At 38.0% G+C, this 19,450-nt stretch overlaps 1 protein-coding gene across 2 annotated transcripts in view; it reads right to left on the bottom strand.

The window, feature by feature from the left end:
* fam49bb (family with sequence similarity 49 member Bb) overlaps nt 1–19,450 on the bottom strand; it is a 54,641-nt gene that overhangs the window by 14,384 nt on the left and 20,807 nt on the right. For both annotated transcript variants that reach the window (XM_079601700.1, XM_079601701.1), the window contains exon 3: nt 3,007–3,089. In XM_079601700.1, the coding sequence (XP_079457826.1) occupies nt 3,007–3,079 (73 nt within the window). In that variant the 5' untranslated portion in view covers nt 3,080–3,089. The remainder of the gene's footprint in view (nt 1–3,006; nt 3,090–19,450) is intronic.

Here is a 19,450-nt window from a genome sequence, read left to right on the forward strand (position 1 = left end):
GTTGCATATATATACAGTGCTATGCATAAGTTTAGACACCCATGCTAAAGTTGCCTAAAAAGAGGAATAAAAAATCATCTTTTGGAAATTTATCTTAATGCCTTAATTTAAAAAATGAGGAAAACTCCAACCTTTAAGGACACCAATTTTCTTTGTGAATGAATAATGTATCGTAAAAAAATAAATGTTCTTCCTTAAAATACAGGGTGCATAAGTTTGGACACCCCTATGTTAAATTCCCATAGAGGCCGACAGATTTTTATTTTAAAGGCCAGTTATTCATGGATCCAGGATACTATGCATCCTGATAAAGTTCCCTTGGCCTTTGGAATTAAAATAGCCCCACATCATCACATAACCTTCACCACACCTAGAGATTGGCATGGGGTACTTTCCATAAGATCATATCTCAATGCAAATTAAACCAGCTGTTAGGCTAACTGAAATAAAACCATGCCAATCTCTAGGTGTGTGAAGGTTATGTGATGATGTGGGGCTATTTTAATTCCAAAGGCCAAGGGAACTTTATCAGGATGCAGAGTATCCTGGATCCATGAAATAACTGGCCTCTAAAAATAAAAATCTGCCTGCCTCTATGGGAATTTAACATAGGGGTGTCCAAACTTATGCACCCTGTATTTTAAGGAAGAACATTTATTTTTTTAAGATACATTATTCATTCACAAAGAAAATTGGTGTCCTTAAAGGTTGGAGTTTTCCTCATTTTTTAAATTAAGGCATTAAGATAAATTTCCAAAAGATGATTTTTTATTCCTCTTTTTAGGCAACTTTAGCATGGGTGTCTAAACTTATGCATAGCACTGTATAGTCCAAATGTGACATCACTATCAGCTTGTTAAAGGGCACCTATTATGACATTTAAAATGTTCCTAATGTTGTTGTGGGAGTCCCCAACAACAGTTTTACATGCATGCAATGACAAAAAACACTTTTGTTTTCGTATAATATGCATTTATTTTTACCTGATTTGCTCACCGACTCCCAAATGAATCGTTCAACGACTCGTTTTTCAAACCCCTCCTTTGCGCGACGCTAATCTGCGTTGATTGGTCAGATGACCCAGCAGTGTTTACAGAGATAATACTTATTTTTAACACGGAGTACAATGATGCTTTTATCAATTAAATCGTGTTATAATAATGATTATAGTCCACTGCTTTGTAGTTTGTAGTAAAAAACTAAAAATAAGATAAAGCATGTAATGTTATGTTAGCGAGCATAGCCCAGAGTTCATATTGTAAAAGCACAATCAGTCTTTGTTTGCGTTAGCCCGATGCATAAACATAACGTTTTTACAAAAAAAAAAATGCAGTTACGTTACTACGAGGTATTACTCTATTCTTTAGACAACTCCGAAAACAACGACAAACACTTCACATATCTCAATACAATTGTCATTGAAGACCTAGAAGCTAAACGGTGCTTACACAACAAACAAAATAATTATTAAGCATGCTACATAAAATATAAAAGCAACAATTATTAATAACACTTACAGGTTGTGATACGGAGGAGGAAGCTGATGCAAATACACTTGGAACTGAACCTTCCTTCAATATCAGCCGCATCGCGAATCCAAGTTTGATTGCATTTAAAAAGCAATCGTCTTCAAAATGACGCGAACAAAGCACAAGGCTCGGACTATACTTCTGTGGTATAGTGAATTGTAGCCACTTAGTCTTCAAATGCTCCTCCTTGGGCAGATGAGCCGCACTTCAGAACACAGCGTCTCGTCGCTATGATATTTCCCCTGCTGGCCTTGGAGCGCAATAAGTGGGCGTATCGTATTCAAATAACTTGACAAGTTGACGTCATCTAGTCAGAGAAAAAGCTTCGGTCTTCTAACGATTCATAAAAATGACTCAGAGTCGACTCTCACTTTTGAAAGACAATAACTTTATATACGGTGCACTTTCATATTTCAAACTTTGCAGGATGTTTTTGTTCACTTAGATCTATGTTACACACTACATGAAAGGTAAATTTCAAAATTCCATAATAGGTGCCCTTTAAAGTGTTTGTTATGCCATACAGATAATAGAAAAAAATTACAGTACCGGTATTCAAATTTTGGGGTGAATTACTCATTTAACAGAGCCTAGCTGGGGCCTTAAAGAGTATTTGAGTCAAACCTCTACAGCTGAGCCAGTTTCAGAAGTTCAAAAGGCAAAGTGTGGAATTTTAAATGGTGGAAACTTCAGGCCCACATCTAAAGAGAAAGCTCAATTAGACACTGGCAGCTGTTAACTACAGCTGGCTTTAAGTGCAATTTAAGAAATGAAGGGCCACCTCCTTTCTCACCAAGCATTCAGATGCCGCACATTAAGATTGCAACAGTCTTTCCGATTTTATGTTCACATCTTGATGCAGTAGGTCCTGCTCCAGTGCTTTGTGTCTTGGAGTCTCTCGCACTCCCATCCACTTTATTAGTGCTACATAACCCTCGTTCTTATAGGTGTCTGCCTGATGACCCACGAATGAGCCAATGATTTCGAAGTGACTCCATATCACCCCCTGTCTTTCTTCAAAGAAACAGCTACCGGTACTGTGACTAAAAATCGAGACAAACATTGTAGGGTGGAAATGTTCTGTGGGCAAGGGCAATAAAAGCCAGGAAACTCTTGTTTTCCACTGTCTTCTTTTCTTTGGTTCATTCACCTTCCTTTGCTTTGAAGGGAGTTTTTAGGTTCAGACAAATGAGATGGTCGCAGATTGTGTGTGGTTCATGAACAAGTCTCCAAGGGAAAGGAGTTTTAGATAGTATCAAGTCCCAAAGGGGAACTGGCATTATTTATACTGTATAGTGACCGGGTGATGACCTACACATCTTAAATGGCAAAGTTGATGACAAAGTGCCCGAACATAACAACAAGGACACACGAGATACTAAAGTAGTGCATATTGTGAAAGAAGCTTTAAGAATGGAAGACTTGTTTACAAGTAATAAATTAAAGAGAGTTTATAGAAAGGGGAGAAATATCTCACTTTCAAAATCGAGGAAGAAGTTGGGCTCTTGTTCAAGGTCTGTGCATGTCAAAACTTTGAGGAGGTTCCCCATGACAACGTACCTAAAGGGAAAGAGAAAGAGACAGTTAAGTGACACATTTTGAACAGAAAGCATGATTCTGGCGGTCAGTTTAAGGTGGGGGGACTTTAGTGCTCTACTTTGATTCCATAATGGAGCTAATCTCCCCTGTTATCGGTCAAGAAACAATCGCCCCTCCAACCACCAGTCGATGCTCCTTCCCTTTACCCCACAGCTTCCACTCTCCAGACGCAGTGGTTTTCCTGTGCAGAGCCTTGGGTCGACCAGATGTCACTACTGTAACCCCCCTCCTTCAGCACACACACAGAGTTACGGGAATCCCTGCGCTTAGGTGGCCAGGGCCAACTGTGCATGTCATGCCTACTGCTCACGTTCAGTTCCCTATTGAGGGGCCCCAGGCGTTCAAAGTCAAGATTTAGGAAGTAGACTAGTGTTTCTAGATGTAAAAACAGCTCTCTAAAAACCATTCGATCTCTTGGGATAACTGAGGCCACTGGGTTTAGCATTTTGCTTTTGCAAAACGTGAATAACAGTAGACATTGACAGTAGACAGGGGTGCAGTACAGAAGCAAGGCCAAACAATCCTTCCACACAGCTAAATCGAGGAAGGAAAAGTCACATTCCATTCAATAAAAGGGTAATTTTAATAGAAGACGACTTTATTTACGGAGCTACTGACTTTATGAACTAATAAAAAGTATAAATAGTACCATCTTCGATCCCAGTTTAAAGCACAAACACATATTGAAGCTCAATATACTTCACTTTTTACAGGTCAGGTAGAGGACAGTATGCATTCAATGCGCATAAAGTAAATTTTATCATCAGTATGCAAGCCAGTGTTTGTCTCGTTTATCCACAACGAGATAACACTGTTTTGTCCCGCTGTTTTACAAACAAAAAAGAAACAACAACATCTTCAAACTTCTGGAGAGAAATAGCGCAGACATTGGACAATAATTTTCTAGTATGTTTCTTGTAAAGCACCAGTGTTCATGCACGCTATAAAAATGTACATTAAATGCAGGATTTTTCCTACTTTTCCTACAAAAATTCATTTTTGTCCTGCCAAACCTGGCGTTCTTCAGTACCCGCTTAGTCAGCTTCTTTAAAATGCTTTAAAATATTCCAGTGAGTGTTTGTGTAAGTGCTCTGTGACGAGCGTCAAAGGTTTCTATTTACAACGTGTTTTTGCAGCATTGAGCTTTGTAGCCAATCACAGACACAGCTGTTGAGCGTGCAAATGCCATTCAGATGTTTAAAGGACAAGTTCGGTATTTTACACTTAAAGCCCTGTTTACAGACCGTATCTGATGAAATAGAACGGTTAAGATTAAAATTTGGACACATGCTCCTGTCCCGAGAATTTTAGGTTTATTTAGCGTTTGTGGACCTATTTTGCCAAACGCGTCACACCCAGATTCTTCCGTTGAGAGCTTGAATAATAGACACCAGTTGGTGGCGATAATGCACCTTTGCCAATAGCAAGCAAACCGCTGGCATTTCATTGAATACACAGAAGAAGCAGAAGAAGAAGCGGCGGAGGAATATCGTACCTCACACAGCACATTCAATACAAGTCAATGGAGGTGGACAAACACTACGATAAAACCTGTTGGAAAGCATCTTTTTCAGCGATTTTTTTGGGGATCATATCAGTGAACACCCCTGACCACTCGGTGAGTTTCACGTCTTTGTAAACGAAAGTTTAATGTGTTTTAGGAAGGAATCTGCCAGTGCACATAGACAACCATTGTGGGGGTGGGGGGGAAAGCTAAATAAACCTAAAATTCTCGGGACAGGAGCATGTGTCCAAAGTTTAATCTTAACCGTTCTATTTCATCAGATACGATCTGTAAACAGGGCTTTAAGTGTAAAATACCGAACTTGTCCTTTAAGTTAGTCAGAAGAATCCATTTAAAATGGCGGAGGTTTTGTTCAGCGCGAGTTCTGCACGCTCACGAATCCTTTCATTATAACCAAAAAAAAAAGTATAAACACGATGTCAATTAGGGATGCAAATTATCGATTAATTCATTCATCATTAATTGATTGACCTTATCGATCGATTAACGATTAACTGATAAGCGGCTATTTTCCTGAGAATGTACATTTCTCACGGTATCAATAGTGTCTTTAACATAAAAAGCAAATATTGCTTATATACTGAACAAAAATGCATGTTATATTGCTCAAATGATGTTTTCTTGTAACAATTGGGATACGGTACAGAATGGCATTTATGTAGTTTAACAAAATAAATTATGCCCAGAAAATTAAAATACATAAAAAATAATTGTGCACTGGCTCACCTGTTGCAAACATTAAGCAACATAAAATAAATGTTAAATAAAAATCTATATGGGTAGGCTTAGCCTAAACTATATTAAGTCTACATATAATAATCTATCTGGTAAACTACTTGAAAAACTTGAAACATTAGCAGCAGCACTTATTGATGCTTGGTCAATTATGCGTCTGCTGCAGTGCATATGGCCAACAGCTTGACAGGGTTTGTTTAAAACGCTATCTTACTCACCAAATGAATGAGAATGGCTTTTAATCCAAATAAAGGGCTAGTAGGATTGTAAAATGTTTCGATGTGAATGATAATTAAATTAAATTAATTATTTAATAATCAAATATAACGACTAATAATACAACGTGTCACCAACGCCGCCTCAGATGCGTGCTTGCAGTGTGTTACGTTAGACGTGCACTGAAACGCACTGAAAACGGCAACTAAACCCAATGAATTCACAACGATTTAATAAAATAGTGTTCTGATGTTATGTAATATGACAGTCCCAAATTAATCATCGTTATTATTAGTCGTGCATTGCTGCTTGAGTGGCGCACGCTCAATGAATAACCGTTGAGCACTTTGCTAGCGTGTTATTCAACTCAAAGAAGCGCAACCTATATGAGATTAGTCAGATATATACAAAATAAACATTATATTACAAATAATATCTGCACAAAATGACGTGAATGCACAAGTGAACTTGAGTTACGTGCCATTCAGAATGACTCATGTTGTGGACGCGCTCTTCCTGGAACAACGCGACACGGCAACTAAACCCAAATACTTCACAATGTTTTATTACACTTCAACAATTCTTAACCAAATGCATCCAATATGAGATAAATCAGATATAGATAGGCGTACACATAATAAACTATTACAACTTACATTTGCACAAAACAAAAGGCTGCGAATGCACACGAAAACTTATAGTCATGATGAAGGTGTAAAATAGTCCCAAACATAACTCCGACGCGCTCGCTTGTGTTTCGCGGTTGAGCAGCACGCACGCGCATGAACCTGCTTAATCGATGATCGATAAGTTTGATCGATTAATGTATTATCGACAATTAATCGATCGTCGATTAATCGTTTGCATCCCTAATGTCAATGCAAATGAAGTGTCAATGCAAATGTCAGTGTAAATGCAAAACAATAGAGCTGCCACTTTTTCTATGTAATGTATCATGTTTTATTTTGTTGTTCACTTTACAAATCAGTTACTTTTTTTACATTTAAATGTACAGATTTTTATGTTTTAAACACATTTTTTAAACAGAATGAGATGAGTTGTTAATACAAACTGTTTCTTTGGATTTGTTTTAGATGTATTGTCAGTACTAGTCTTGCAGTTCTGTGTTGGGTACTTTGTACCGTATGACCATGTTCGTCTGCCACCACTGAAAACCATTTTTGATCCAGGAAAAACCCTGAAATGGAGTATACTTTAAAAGAATATGCGTTCAGCTGTACGTACGTAAAGTGTTTGAGTTAAAACGAACATACTTTGGACTTTGAGCTGAGTGGCCCAACGCAAACTTTTTTGTCTCAAAGTTTCAGGAGGAACTGTTTGGAACAATGGAATATATTTTCAATTTAGAAATAAACATGTTATAATGACTATTTTGGCTAAAATTGCAAGTGGACTTCTAATGTTACAGATCTTTACAAAATCGCTCCAACACAGTTATAAAAGCACTGAATAAGTGTTTTAGCCTGTTAGAAAGTCAACTATACAAGGACGATTCTGAGAAATCACACAGAAGAAGAAAAAAAACATTCCTTTCTAGTATATATAGCAGTGTCCTCTAAAACAGTCACCTGACATAACCAGATAAAACACTGAGAATTGTGGTGGAGGCATTTTCCCACCAGCTTACAATGATATTTCTCTGAATAAAAGTTGTTTTTACCAAGAACTCCAGTGGTCTCGTAGGTAAGCATCTTGCTTTAAGTGGCAGGAGTATCTGGTTTGAATCCTGTAATGTTTTTTTTTTTTTTTTTTATAAATTTACCAACTGAGCAATTCAGCTGCAGATAATCTATTCTAACTACACCAGAACAAATTTGTGTGTGTTTATTATGTTTAATTTAAGACAAAATGTGAATTTTAATATCAGTCATAAGTAAGTAATAATTAATGACTGGCCGTTGAATTATTATAATGTGGCCATGATGCAAAGCAGACATTTTTTGTAGGACTAATTTATTATACATCTCATCCCAAGGCTCCATTGAAAATTACAAAACATCATTTTTGAGCTTGACTCTTCAGCCATTGATATGCAGGCTAATGTCACGGCTATCTGGGAGCATGCTTTGAATGCGTGCACACACAAAAAAAATGTCACATAGCATGAGAGTACCTCTTTTGCATCTCTTTTGCAACCTCTTTGGCAACCCTATTTAAACCTTATCCTTAAAATCAAGTCTTGACCCTCAATAAGGCCTTTGATGGGGTCTCAGAAAGTGAGGACTGGCCAAAATGTCCTCACTTTACTCTCTTTGTCCTCACTCCAGTGGTCTCAAACTGGTCCTTACACACACAAAATATTGACTCGGATGTACACAATGTCATGACTGACTAATCCGTATTGTTTTGAAAGCTTGTCGTAAAGGTAGCAGGATCATACATAAAGGCTGAACAACAAACAAAAAAACTGGGTTGTGTTTTTTTTTTCACCTAGTACTAAAGATGAAAGAGGAGAAGCAAGCAAATGAGAGGGAAAGGGTCAATCTAGGCCATGACAACAGCAGCGTATTACCCATGATTCCTGCGCCTCTGGCGGGAAGGGAGAGGAGTATAAGAACACACACATAAGCATGCAGACACAGACAGCTAGATGTAGGTCACAGACATGAGTGTTTATGTGTGTGTATGAGTGTTATATAATCTAGCTGATGGTGAGACAGGACACTTCTAAAATAAATACAAATCTAGATGCAAATCTAGACAGCATAGGGAAAACAGTCACTCCTACACGCCTGTCATTACAATTAACGTTAGTCATAGGGGTGAAGTATAAATAGCAGATCACTGAATGTCTTGGAGTGAATGAGTGAATTATATTGGCAGTTGGTTTATGTAACTGGTTAGTGTGTGGAGAGTCATATACCGTATATTTTCTTAACATACAAGAGTTTAGGTTAAATGTATAAGCGAAAGTGTAAAACTTCATCCTTTAACTCATCACCATTTATTTTTAAATTTCCACTATTTTTAATCATGAATTTAAGAAGAAATATTCCATGTATTTTCTCAGTTAAATTAAGGCTGAAATTATAAATTCTAATGAACTAAACTGACAGCCTTAAAGTAAAGATGTCAATTTAGTCTGACTAATAATAAAAATAAATAAATAAAATCAGCTGAGATGCTTAAAAAAAACAGTGAAGTGCAATACAATGACCAAATATGTGACGGCCAAATATTTGACAAAAGACCAACAATTATATACAGTATATAAAAACAATAACATTTAAAAAGTAAATCTTCTAATATACTTCTAAAGTTTTTTGTCTTGTCAATGATTTTGTCTGCAGCAATAATTTCTTTGAATTAACTTATATTTATTAGTTGAATTAATTGACATCATGCAATTAATTTAATCAATATTACATTTGGTATTCATTTAATCAATCTGTTCATTTAATCGATGTATATCCCTTATATTTGTTGTATTATTTTCATGTTATCACTGAAGCTGCTTTGATACAATCTGTATTGTAAAAAGCAATATATAAATAAAGGGGATTTGACTAATAATTCATTAGAAAATGTAATTTAATTTCATTGAAGATATAACACACCACATGCCACTGCTGGAATTGCTTGAAGTTCGGTGTATGTCTGGGCTGGGAACACGGCAGAGAGATGGAGAGGGCGTATGTAGAGTGACAGGAGACAGGCTGCTGACAGGTGGAAAGTTGAGACATGAAGAGGTGGACAGGTAAACAGGACAACAGAGACAGAGAGTGTCTCGAAGCTGAGGCAAAGAGACAGTGGGCATGAGATTTGACGAGGAGTGACGCAGGGGTTGAAGTCAGGTGAAGAGTCTGAGCTGGGATCATCTGTGTGTGAGGGTCTCAAAAAGTTACAGGGACTGTATATGGAAGATACTGACAGTAAAGCAATGATCAAAAGCACTCTAACCCATACTGACAGAAGAAAAACTCACCTGAGCCAGCATACTCTAACTGATTCAGACATTCACACTTTACGAAAGAGACACATGGACACATGGTGAGGGACAGCGACAGGTTAAAGCTACACAGAGGATCATGTGGAGGTCAAGGCTTAGCAAAGCTCAGGATTAGAGTTCAAGGTCAGCGGTGTGAGTCAATCTCATGAAAAAAAAATGCTGAAGCAGTGCAAAATAATAGTATCATTCCTTGGCTTGCTTGCAAAGGTTAAGTTTATAGGTGTGCAAAAGTATGTTACAGAGAGCATTCATTTTATGGACTAACAAACAACAGAAAAACCCAAGCCTAGAGAAATCTGAAGAACAATGAAATCCAAAATCACCTTATATACACCTTAATAATATAATATAATATAATATAATATAATATAATATAATATAATATAATATACAATTAGTGCAGGGCAACGATTAATCGCATCCAAATAATATAATAATACGTTTGTGTACTAACAATATATATATAAATATATATATATATATATATATATATATATATAAATACACACATATGCATGTAAATATTTAAGACATATGTGCATGAATATACTGTAATATATATTTAATTGATATTATATATAAATATTTTATATATAAATAAATAAAAATGTCTTAAATATATAGTAGGCCTGTGTATTTATATATACAAACACATATATTATGTAAACACAAACTTTTATTTTGGATGCAATTAATTGTTGGCCAGCACTAAATACAAAATAGTATAATATAATATACCATACTATAATATATAATTTAATGCTTTTGCGCCCGCTTTACTGTGTGTTCATACTGATGGAAAGTTACTAAAAATAAATGTGATCTGAATCCAAGCCATGCCAAAGATGTACCGCTGCCAAGTGCGCAAACCCCAAATCCCAGCCAGCACTCCCTCTAACCATTAGGGGGTCATTCCAAGGACGCCCATCTCAAAAATCCAATATTGCACCAAATTTTCACTGACAATCATATTTCGTATTAAAACAAATAAGCAAACAAAAAAAGTAAAATATTTGTGTAGAGAAAGATCTTTTTTTCATAGACAAAATACATAAAGTCAAAAAAGTTTTAATTTGTGGTAATGATATCATTGGCTTAAAGGTCCTAATTACTCCTCATGACAACAACAGGGTATGTGGGCCACACTGAGGCAAGAGTGAAGATTATATTAGGCTCAGTGCATTTGCCTCTCAGCTTCATTCACAGCGGTCCCAAAGGGTGAAGGCGAGCTCCCCATACGAGCGCCTTCCGACAGAGAGAGGCTCTGACCTGGTTGTTTGTCTTTTGGAAGCCTCCTACTGGGAGATTGCGTGCTGGAGGAGAGGAGCTACGATGGGATCTGGAGAAGGAGGGGGGCAAAGGGGGGCTCATCTAAGCCTGCTGGGCACTTACCATTCACTACTGCATTCTGATTGGCTGCACGTTAAGTTCTCCTTCCCTTGCACTCCACTGTATCCATGGAGCTGAAAAAAAGCTGGTGCTACCAAAAAACACGCTGACAGCCAATCAGAAAGCGAATGGCGAGGTGGAGGGGAGGATGAGGGCACTGGAACAGTAGTCCCGACTTAAGAGCTTGCGTATGAATATATGAATAGCGATGAGGTAATGCGCCAAAAATGCACAACTAGCGCAACACGCTGATTAATCACGTAATTCAACCAATAACTGACATTCCAGTCTGAAGATCCAATACATCAGCTAACCTGGTTAAAAATGTAAATTAGAATTAACTGTATTTATATTTTTTTCTGTAATCCATTATTTGACAGTAATCAATGCAACCGATAACATGGCATCCTGGAATTGTGCAGGAGCACTGCAGCATGGGAATCCACGTGCTCCGCCACACTACGCTATAGTTGTGGCGGCATAGGAAAAAAAAAACAATCCCCCCCTTCGTCACGTGGGCACGGCCGTGGAGTGGCTAACCGGCTGCCTGGGGCATCGAGGGGGAGGGGAGCGAGTGAATTAGTGTGTTTTCATGTGCTTGCTTATTTGAGTGAGTGGATGTAATAATCCAGTTATGTATGTGGTGAAGTATGTGCAGAATTGATCCTAATGGGAGAATATTGCTAGAAGAGCGACACTTAACGTAGCAGCCTTGTCTAAAATCTAATTTGTAGAGGCTCAGCCAGAGATTTATGCAATTCAGGCTTAAAACACACATTCATTGACGATCACTTTCCAAACGTCGTGTGTGTCTGTGATATCTGTTAATGTATGCTTAGGTATGAGTAATGTGTGCATGCCTGTGATGCATCATGCAGTGTCACTCTACAGCAGCATCACTTACATCCTTGTCTGCAGTTTTAACTTGACCTAAATTTCCCGGGGTGTGCCGCCACATCGTATTAGCCGAAAAGCTGTGCTCTGATTTCACCCCGAACCCTTGAAACCCACCCAATCAAACAGAAAATGGGGGCGCAGATACCCTTCATCCACCCTAAAAACCTTGCATGACCTGCCTGACCCCACCCGGCTGAGTTGATGCGTTAAATAAAATGAAGGAATCACAAGGATGATGGATGAGGGGAGGGGGAAGCGTGCGTTTGTTTTTGACTTGTAGCTCCGCCCACGCTGGCCACACTGGAGTAAACAGCCGCTTTAATGCCCTCTTTAAACACAAAATCAAAACAAACCGCTGGATAAGCCAATGAGGTTGCGGCGCTCTTGAGGGATGTAAGCTATTGGGTGCATCGGGTTTGAATGTTACTGCAACAACACTGTCAAATGACAACCGTGACATTTGTAGCTTTGATGTAACCTGCACCATGACAAATAGTGACACACAAACAGCGTGACGTTACTGCTGCTCACTTACAATTGTTATCATTTAAAGAATTTGCATAATTCTCAAGTAGGTGGTGGTGTATGGTGATACCCGAAGAGGTTGCGAGTAGGATTTTTGGTTAATCTCTCCTACAATAGGACTTCTTAGGCGGCGATGTACCTTTCACGATCAAAGCCAGAAACCATGGCAACCGAATATCATAAGCCAAAACAGGGCACCTCATCTGAAATGTTGGGAGAAGGAATTTTAAGCCGCCCCATTCCAAACGTTCAAAGTCTGTTTAATCGACAAACATGCATCACTTCCATTTCTGAAGCTGTTGAGATTAACGTAATCTTTCAAAGTTCCTTATGTTTTGTAAAGGAACAATGAGTTACACCAAAAAAATTTAAAGACATAACTTAATGCATCATGTCTCCTAAATGTCAAAGGTAGTGTAACGTCCATGTTCGCTTCAGAAAACAGCAGAACTGGAGAGAATTCATGTGTTGGCGTCCTTTTACTGTGAAGGTCTTTAAGATCTGAGAAAGTCATTTGGCGCAAGACAAGCGCAGGACGTTTAGCCTCTGCATACAGATTAACACCGGCTGCGGCACTTTCGCAGCCTCAAGATGGAGATCTTAGCTAGGAAGTTTGCATGTGGAAGAAACACAATATCTGACCCCCTTTTTGAAGCACTGATGTCTCTTTGACATTGACATTATTTGACAAAAAGAAAAATGTCAAATGATTGTTTTTAGTTTCTTTTGGTCTTCTTGATTCAGAGTAAGTGTGTGGCGGTCAGGAGTGTTGTTCGTGCGGAGTGTGAAGGGTGGGGCACTGTCAAACTGTGATGGGATTTTTGGGGTTGTGTGCAGCATGAGTTGGATTTACGCTAAGAGGCTTGAGATGGATTTTTAGGCATAGAGCACCCTCTGCTGAAAGGTGTGTGTAGTAGACCACTCCCTAGTCTCTGGAAAATAAAAATAAAATAAAATAAAAATGTATATTGCATCAAGAAAATACTAATACCCCCAATTCTTAATCTAGGACTGGTGTACATTTCATAATAAGGTAAGAAAAGGGTAAAGGAAGGTAAAAAAGTTTATCATGAACAAACATTTTTTAATATTAACCATTGGGGATTGGACTGATGAATTGGGAACCAAGACCAAGAACATGCATTAAGAAAAAATAGGAAGCCTGCACTATTCGCATTAGAGACTTAACGATGGCTTCATAAAACTACAGCAAAAATGGTCAATGGAGAATGATCTTGACATTAACACAGCAGGGGAATGACAGCGTCGGTAAAACGTCTGTGGCATGCCTGGGTGGGCGGTAAGTGCAGTGTGTATATGACACACGGTAAATGAAAGGGGAGCTAAACCAATGAATATTTAACCAATCCTTCCTCTCCCTTCAGCTGCGTCAACATGTCTCCGAGAGCAGGCACTGACTGACTCACAAAACACACTGCCATCCTTTCTCATACCTAAAAGATGTCTCAGATCTCTGGCTGCGTCTGCTCGCTCAGCACCCCTTCACCTCATGTCATGTCTTAAAAGGGCAATTATTGCCAAAGGTCAATGGAAAAGCAAAAGTGCACTTAAAAACACAAGAGTATCCAAATGCAAACTGAAATATGTATATTTAGCTTTGTTGAATGGAAACTTCTCTTCATTTACTGAAGTTACTTTCTACTTTGTAGTAGAATTAAAAGGTTAGCTCACCCAAAAACGAAATATCTGTCATCATTTACTCACCCTTATGTTGTTCCAAACCCATAAGACCTTCGTTCATGTTTGAAACACATATAAAAATATTTTAAATGAGATTTCTGTCTCCATTGACAGCCCATGTAACTACTACTTTGTCGCTTCAAATAGTTCCCAAAGAGATCGTAAAACTAATCCTTATGAATTGAGCGGTTTAGTCCAAATCTTCTGAAGAGACACGATTGTGATGATGAACAAATTTAATTTATTCATTCACGGATAAGCATTCATTAACGCACGTATCGGTTATGGTAAACGGAAGCTCAAGCATATTCGTTACAGCACGTTTGAACTTCTGCAAGAACCAATGAGGTGTGTTCTTACACATCAAGCAAGTACGGTTGAGCTTCGGTTTATGTTTGCTGAGCAATGTTTACATGAATAAAAGCCTAAATCCAATCTGTTCATTATATAAAGTGATCGTGTCTCTTCAGAAAATTTTGGACTAAACCGCTCGATTAATCTGGATTAGTTTTACGATCTCTTTATAAACTTTTTGAAGCTTCAAAATGGTCAGAAAGCTTTCAGATTTCTTTAAAAAGATCTTCATTTGTGTTAAGAAGATGTGTGTTAAGACAACGAACGAAAGTCTAATTGGTTTGGAACGACATGAGGGTGAGTAATTAATGACAGATTTTTTCTTTTTCAAGTCCTACACCCACAGCTTTGGTAAAATGTAGTCAACTATATGCATCATTTTAAGTTTTGCCCCCCAAAAAAATATCTTATTGTCAATTTCATTTATTTATTCTCATCATTAGTTTAGTTACCAACCCTAGTATGGAGTTTTCTTCAGCTTGGCATTTGTTTTGCTTGTCTGACAGAGAACTAATGTCTTGTAGATCTTGGGAAAGATGGATTGTTGTGATAGTAAAGACATTCTATCTAGGGCCTTTCTAGGGTTGGTCACTAATGTCTCTTCACTGCCCAGCTGGTGACAGGTGGTAGTACAATGACATTCAGAAACACCACCCATGCATTTATTCAGTTCAGATCGGATTCAATCATCTAATTCATATCAATCTACAGTATCATTTTTAGGAATGAAGATAATTGCCAAAATAATACACAAGCTGTTATGAAAGTGTCTAAAATTCTGAAATAACACAACCGTGTAGGGCAATAACTTATAAGTTTGCAAATGGCGCCACCTGCTGTACAAAATAAACAATTACTTTAACAATCCAACACCACCAAATGTGCATTAGACCAACCACTGCCATAAATTTAAATTAGATATACCATGGCAGAAACCTCAAAATACACTGAATCAAATACACTGTTTTCAGTTTTAACCGCAAGAGACTTTATAACAGTTTATTTACAACACACTAGATTCAATAGTAGATTTTCCCTGTAAGGCAAAACCATAAACCATGTCCAGTGAGCAGAATATTAGTCATTTTGGGATGGACCACTTTTTCTTTTTTTTAACAACCCAGATAAATAGCAAGGTAATAAAAAGCATTCAAAACATCTTCTCAACCACAGAAATGGAACCTGGAAACCACCCAGAACACCCTAGATACGTGGCAGGGAATTTACATTCATACTAAAACTATCTGCATACTCTCTGTCAATCATGACTCTCTGTCAATCATGACTCTCTGTCAATCATGACTCTCTGTCAATCATGACTCTCTGTCAATCATGACTCTCTGTCAATCATGACTCTCTGTCAATCAGGGTTCCAACAACAATGAATTTTCATGATTTCCAGTCATTCATGACTCTTCCAGTCAATCAAGCTAACGGATTTAAAAAAAATTTTTTTATAGAGATATAAGATACAAGTACCGGTATAGCGTTGATTTTTAGTTGAAGAGATACTTTACAACGAAGCAGAATCAATTACATGACTGTTCAAAAATTTTAGTACGATTTTTTTTGTTTTTGAAGGTCGTCTCTTAGGCTCAATAAGCATGAAAATACAGTATAGAAACAATAATATTGTGAAATATTACTACAATTTAAAATATTATTTTCTAATTTAATGTGACATACTTCAGAAATCATTATAACATGCTTATTGTTTTGCTCAGGAAGCATTTCTTATTATTAACAGTGTTGAAAACAGCTGGGTTGCTTCATATTTTTGTGGAAACCATGATACATTTTTCAGAACAGCATTTATTTGAAACAGACATTTTTTTTTTAACATTATAAATGTCATCACTTTTGTTCAATTTAATGCATCCTTGCTCAATTAAAGTATTAATTTCTTTCAAAAATAACAATCTTTTAAGATTTTATTAATTTTTATTATCATTTCAGACCTTTGAAATTCCCTGGACTGTAGGAAGGAAGTTCAAGACACCAGTTTAATTATAACCAGAATTAGATTTGATTATTATTTAAATAACCAGCAATCCAAACTCGTTTCTAATCAAAATGCAGATGGACAGACTGTAACTGTCAAACTGACTGTCTAACTGATAGACATCTGAAAATAATCAGGCATTAATCGTACAGTTATTCCAACAACAAATAGCTCAGAGCAATCGTGTAAATCCTATTAAAGTGGTGAATCCTCTTGTAGAGGCAGTTTTCAAGATTACCAGAGAGTGGCAGCATTGGCTGATATGCAGGGGGAGGGGCTGACACTGTTAAAGATGACCTCAGGCTCCACTGCTAGGCATGTATAATCCATCCTCGCCTTGCAAAACTACAAGGCGTTTTCATTGGCTCCCAGCCACAAGATTTGGAATAATCCAAATGCTAAAATTAAAATTTGTGTGTGCATTTTATGAACTAGGTGTCTGCTTACAGATAGATGTCAAGATGAAAAGGGTGTGTTCTCTACCTCAAAGTCAGCAATTATGTGTGCACCAGCTTGTCAATGTATCCATGGAAACAAAGGCAAAAATAAACATGGGTGGTTAGGGGAAGGAAATAATAAAAAATAAAATAATTTGGGGGAGGAAAAAGACGCAAGCTAAAAAAAGTCATAAGGCTGGAGGCATGGTGTCATCTAAAAAAAAGTTGTGGTATAGTTTTTTCTTCCCTATTGTGATGTACATCCAGATGAAACAGATTCTCGAACAAGAAAAACTGTGGGCCATCGGAATCATTGATCGTTTGCTATCGCTGCGATCTCGTGTGAGTGACCAGGAGAGGAGAGGTTATGGTGCTGCCCTCCAGCCAGCGAACACGTCATCAGAGAAAAGAAGAGATGTTGTTGCAAGGGGGAGGGGAAGTTATTTTAATTAAAGATTACAAGGGCACATGAATGTAAAAAAAAAAGAGATAGTTGATAGAGATAGAGACAGACATACAGATATATGATAGAGACAGACAGATAGATGATAGAGACAGACAGACAGACAGACGATAGAGACAGACAGACATACAGATATATGATAGAGACAGACAGATAGATGATAGAGACAGACAGACAGACAGATGATAGAGACAGACAGACAGATGATGGAGACAGACAGACAGATGATGGAGACAGACAGACAGATGATGGAGACAGACAGACAGATGATGGAGACAGACAGATAGATGATGGAGACAGACAGATAGATGATGGAGACAGACAGATAGATGATAGAGACAGACAGACAGACAGACGGACGATGGAGACAGACAGAGGGACGATGGAGACAGACAGACAGACAGACGATAGAGACAGACAGACAGACAGACAGACAGATGAAAGACCAGACAGACAGATAGATGATAGAGACAGCCATACAGATAGATAGATAGATAGATAGATAGATAGATAGATAGATAGATAGATAGATAGATAGATAGATGAAAGACCAGACAGACAGACAATGCATTTCCAATGTATAACATCTAAGCATTCTTGCCCACCCGACTGAAAACTGGCACACATTCAGTACCCTCTTCATGCTCTGAGAGAAACCACAAACCGCTATTCGCTTGGCTTTAGACTCTCCTCCATCATGCATATAAATGGGGCCACCTTCTCTAAACTCTGACACTTTGATTACATAAGCCGCTATCCTAGAGGAACAGGAAGCTGCATTACTCAAGCCTTCTTTATGTCCCACAATGCCGTTCACTTCCGCAGTGGCCTTGTTACACAATCTGGGCTCACATCTCTGTAGGAAAAAAAGTGCAAAGCAAGACTTTTTTTTTCTCTTTTATTAAAGCTTGAAAAACAATTGTGACAGAACTACATGCCATCAACTGCTGGGAAAACTGCACTGCTTTCTCAGATGTCAGACTTAAACAAAACACAACAAAAATACTGAATCCAGTAAATCATAAAACAATAAACACAAAAATATTTGCCGTTTGAGTCCAAAGCTTAAACGAAAGAACCCAAAGCTTATCTCAGCGCTCAAACCAATCACAAATATAAGACAAATGATAAACTCAAATACTGCTTTGCACCTGCAACAAACACTGAAACAAGAATGTCCCACACCCCAATCCAGCAGCGCAGAGAAGAATCATACGAGAGCTCGAGTACCAGGACACCCAGAATGCTGAACTGACAAAAGAGACTCATTGCTAAAATATCAGGGGAATGCAGGAGAGAGGAAGTGGTTTCTGGACAACTGAACTGTGGTGTCATTCAGAAGTGAAGCTCTTGCGATACACTCAATAACTGAACATCTTTACATGTTCAAGATACAGCACACTGTGATACATGAACACTGTGTCCAAAACAAATGTAATGCAATAAAACAGTCAAGTGCGTTTTTCCTAACCAACTTTGTGCATCAAGTCATTTTGACGGTCACGTTTTCTGTTGCACTGTCAGTAGCTCCACCCACGGTAAAATCTAATAGAGCATCACAGTCCCGCCCACAGCCCGAGAGAGCTTTGGTGCCGGAAGTAAATTTCCCATTCATTTCTCCCATTGACTTTTGGAAAAATCCGTATCTAAAGAGTTTTAGAGCATGTCTGAGGATAACCAGCTATGGCTGAACTCATAAGCATACAACATATCATTTAGAGTGAAAAAACGAAGAGAAAATCCAAAAAAAGGCAAAGGTACAAGACTGTGTACATATTTTCATTTCCGAGCGAAGGAACTACTCATCCCATAAACCACCGCGCCTCACTGAAGTCGACTGAAGCCATAACTGCGAAAGAGCCTTACCAAATAAATCAATAATTTGACTCAAAATATTAATTTAAAAAGGAATGTATTGATTTAAAAACGATTTATATGGCTTCCGCTAAAGAAAACAGTTCGTTCCGTCTCTACGGTTAGAATCCTGCTTCCATGGCAACGCTCTGTTTTTTCACGGACCTTCGCGGGGTTTACACGACTTCCACCAATCAGATGCATCACTGTGGGATTGTGGGATTGTTCAGGATTGTGGGTAATGAAGTATTTAT

This window comes from Phoxinus phoxinus, assembly GCF_949152265.1.
Source record: "Phoxinus phoxinus genome assembly, chromosome: 24".
Classification (NCBI taxonomy): Eukaryota; Metazoa; Chordata; class Actinopteri; order Cypriniformes; family Leuciscidae; genus Phoxinus; species Phoxinus phoxinus.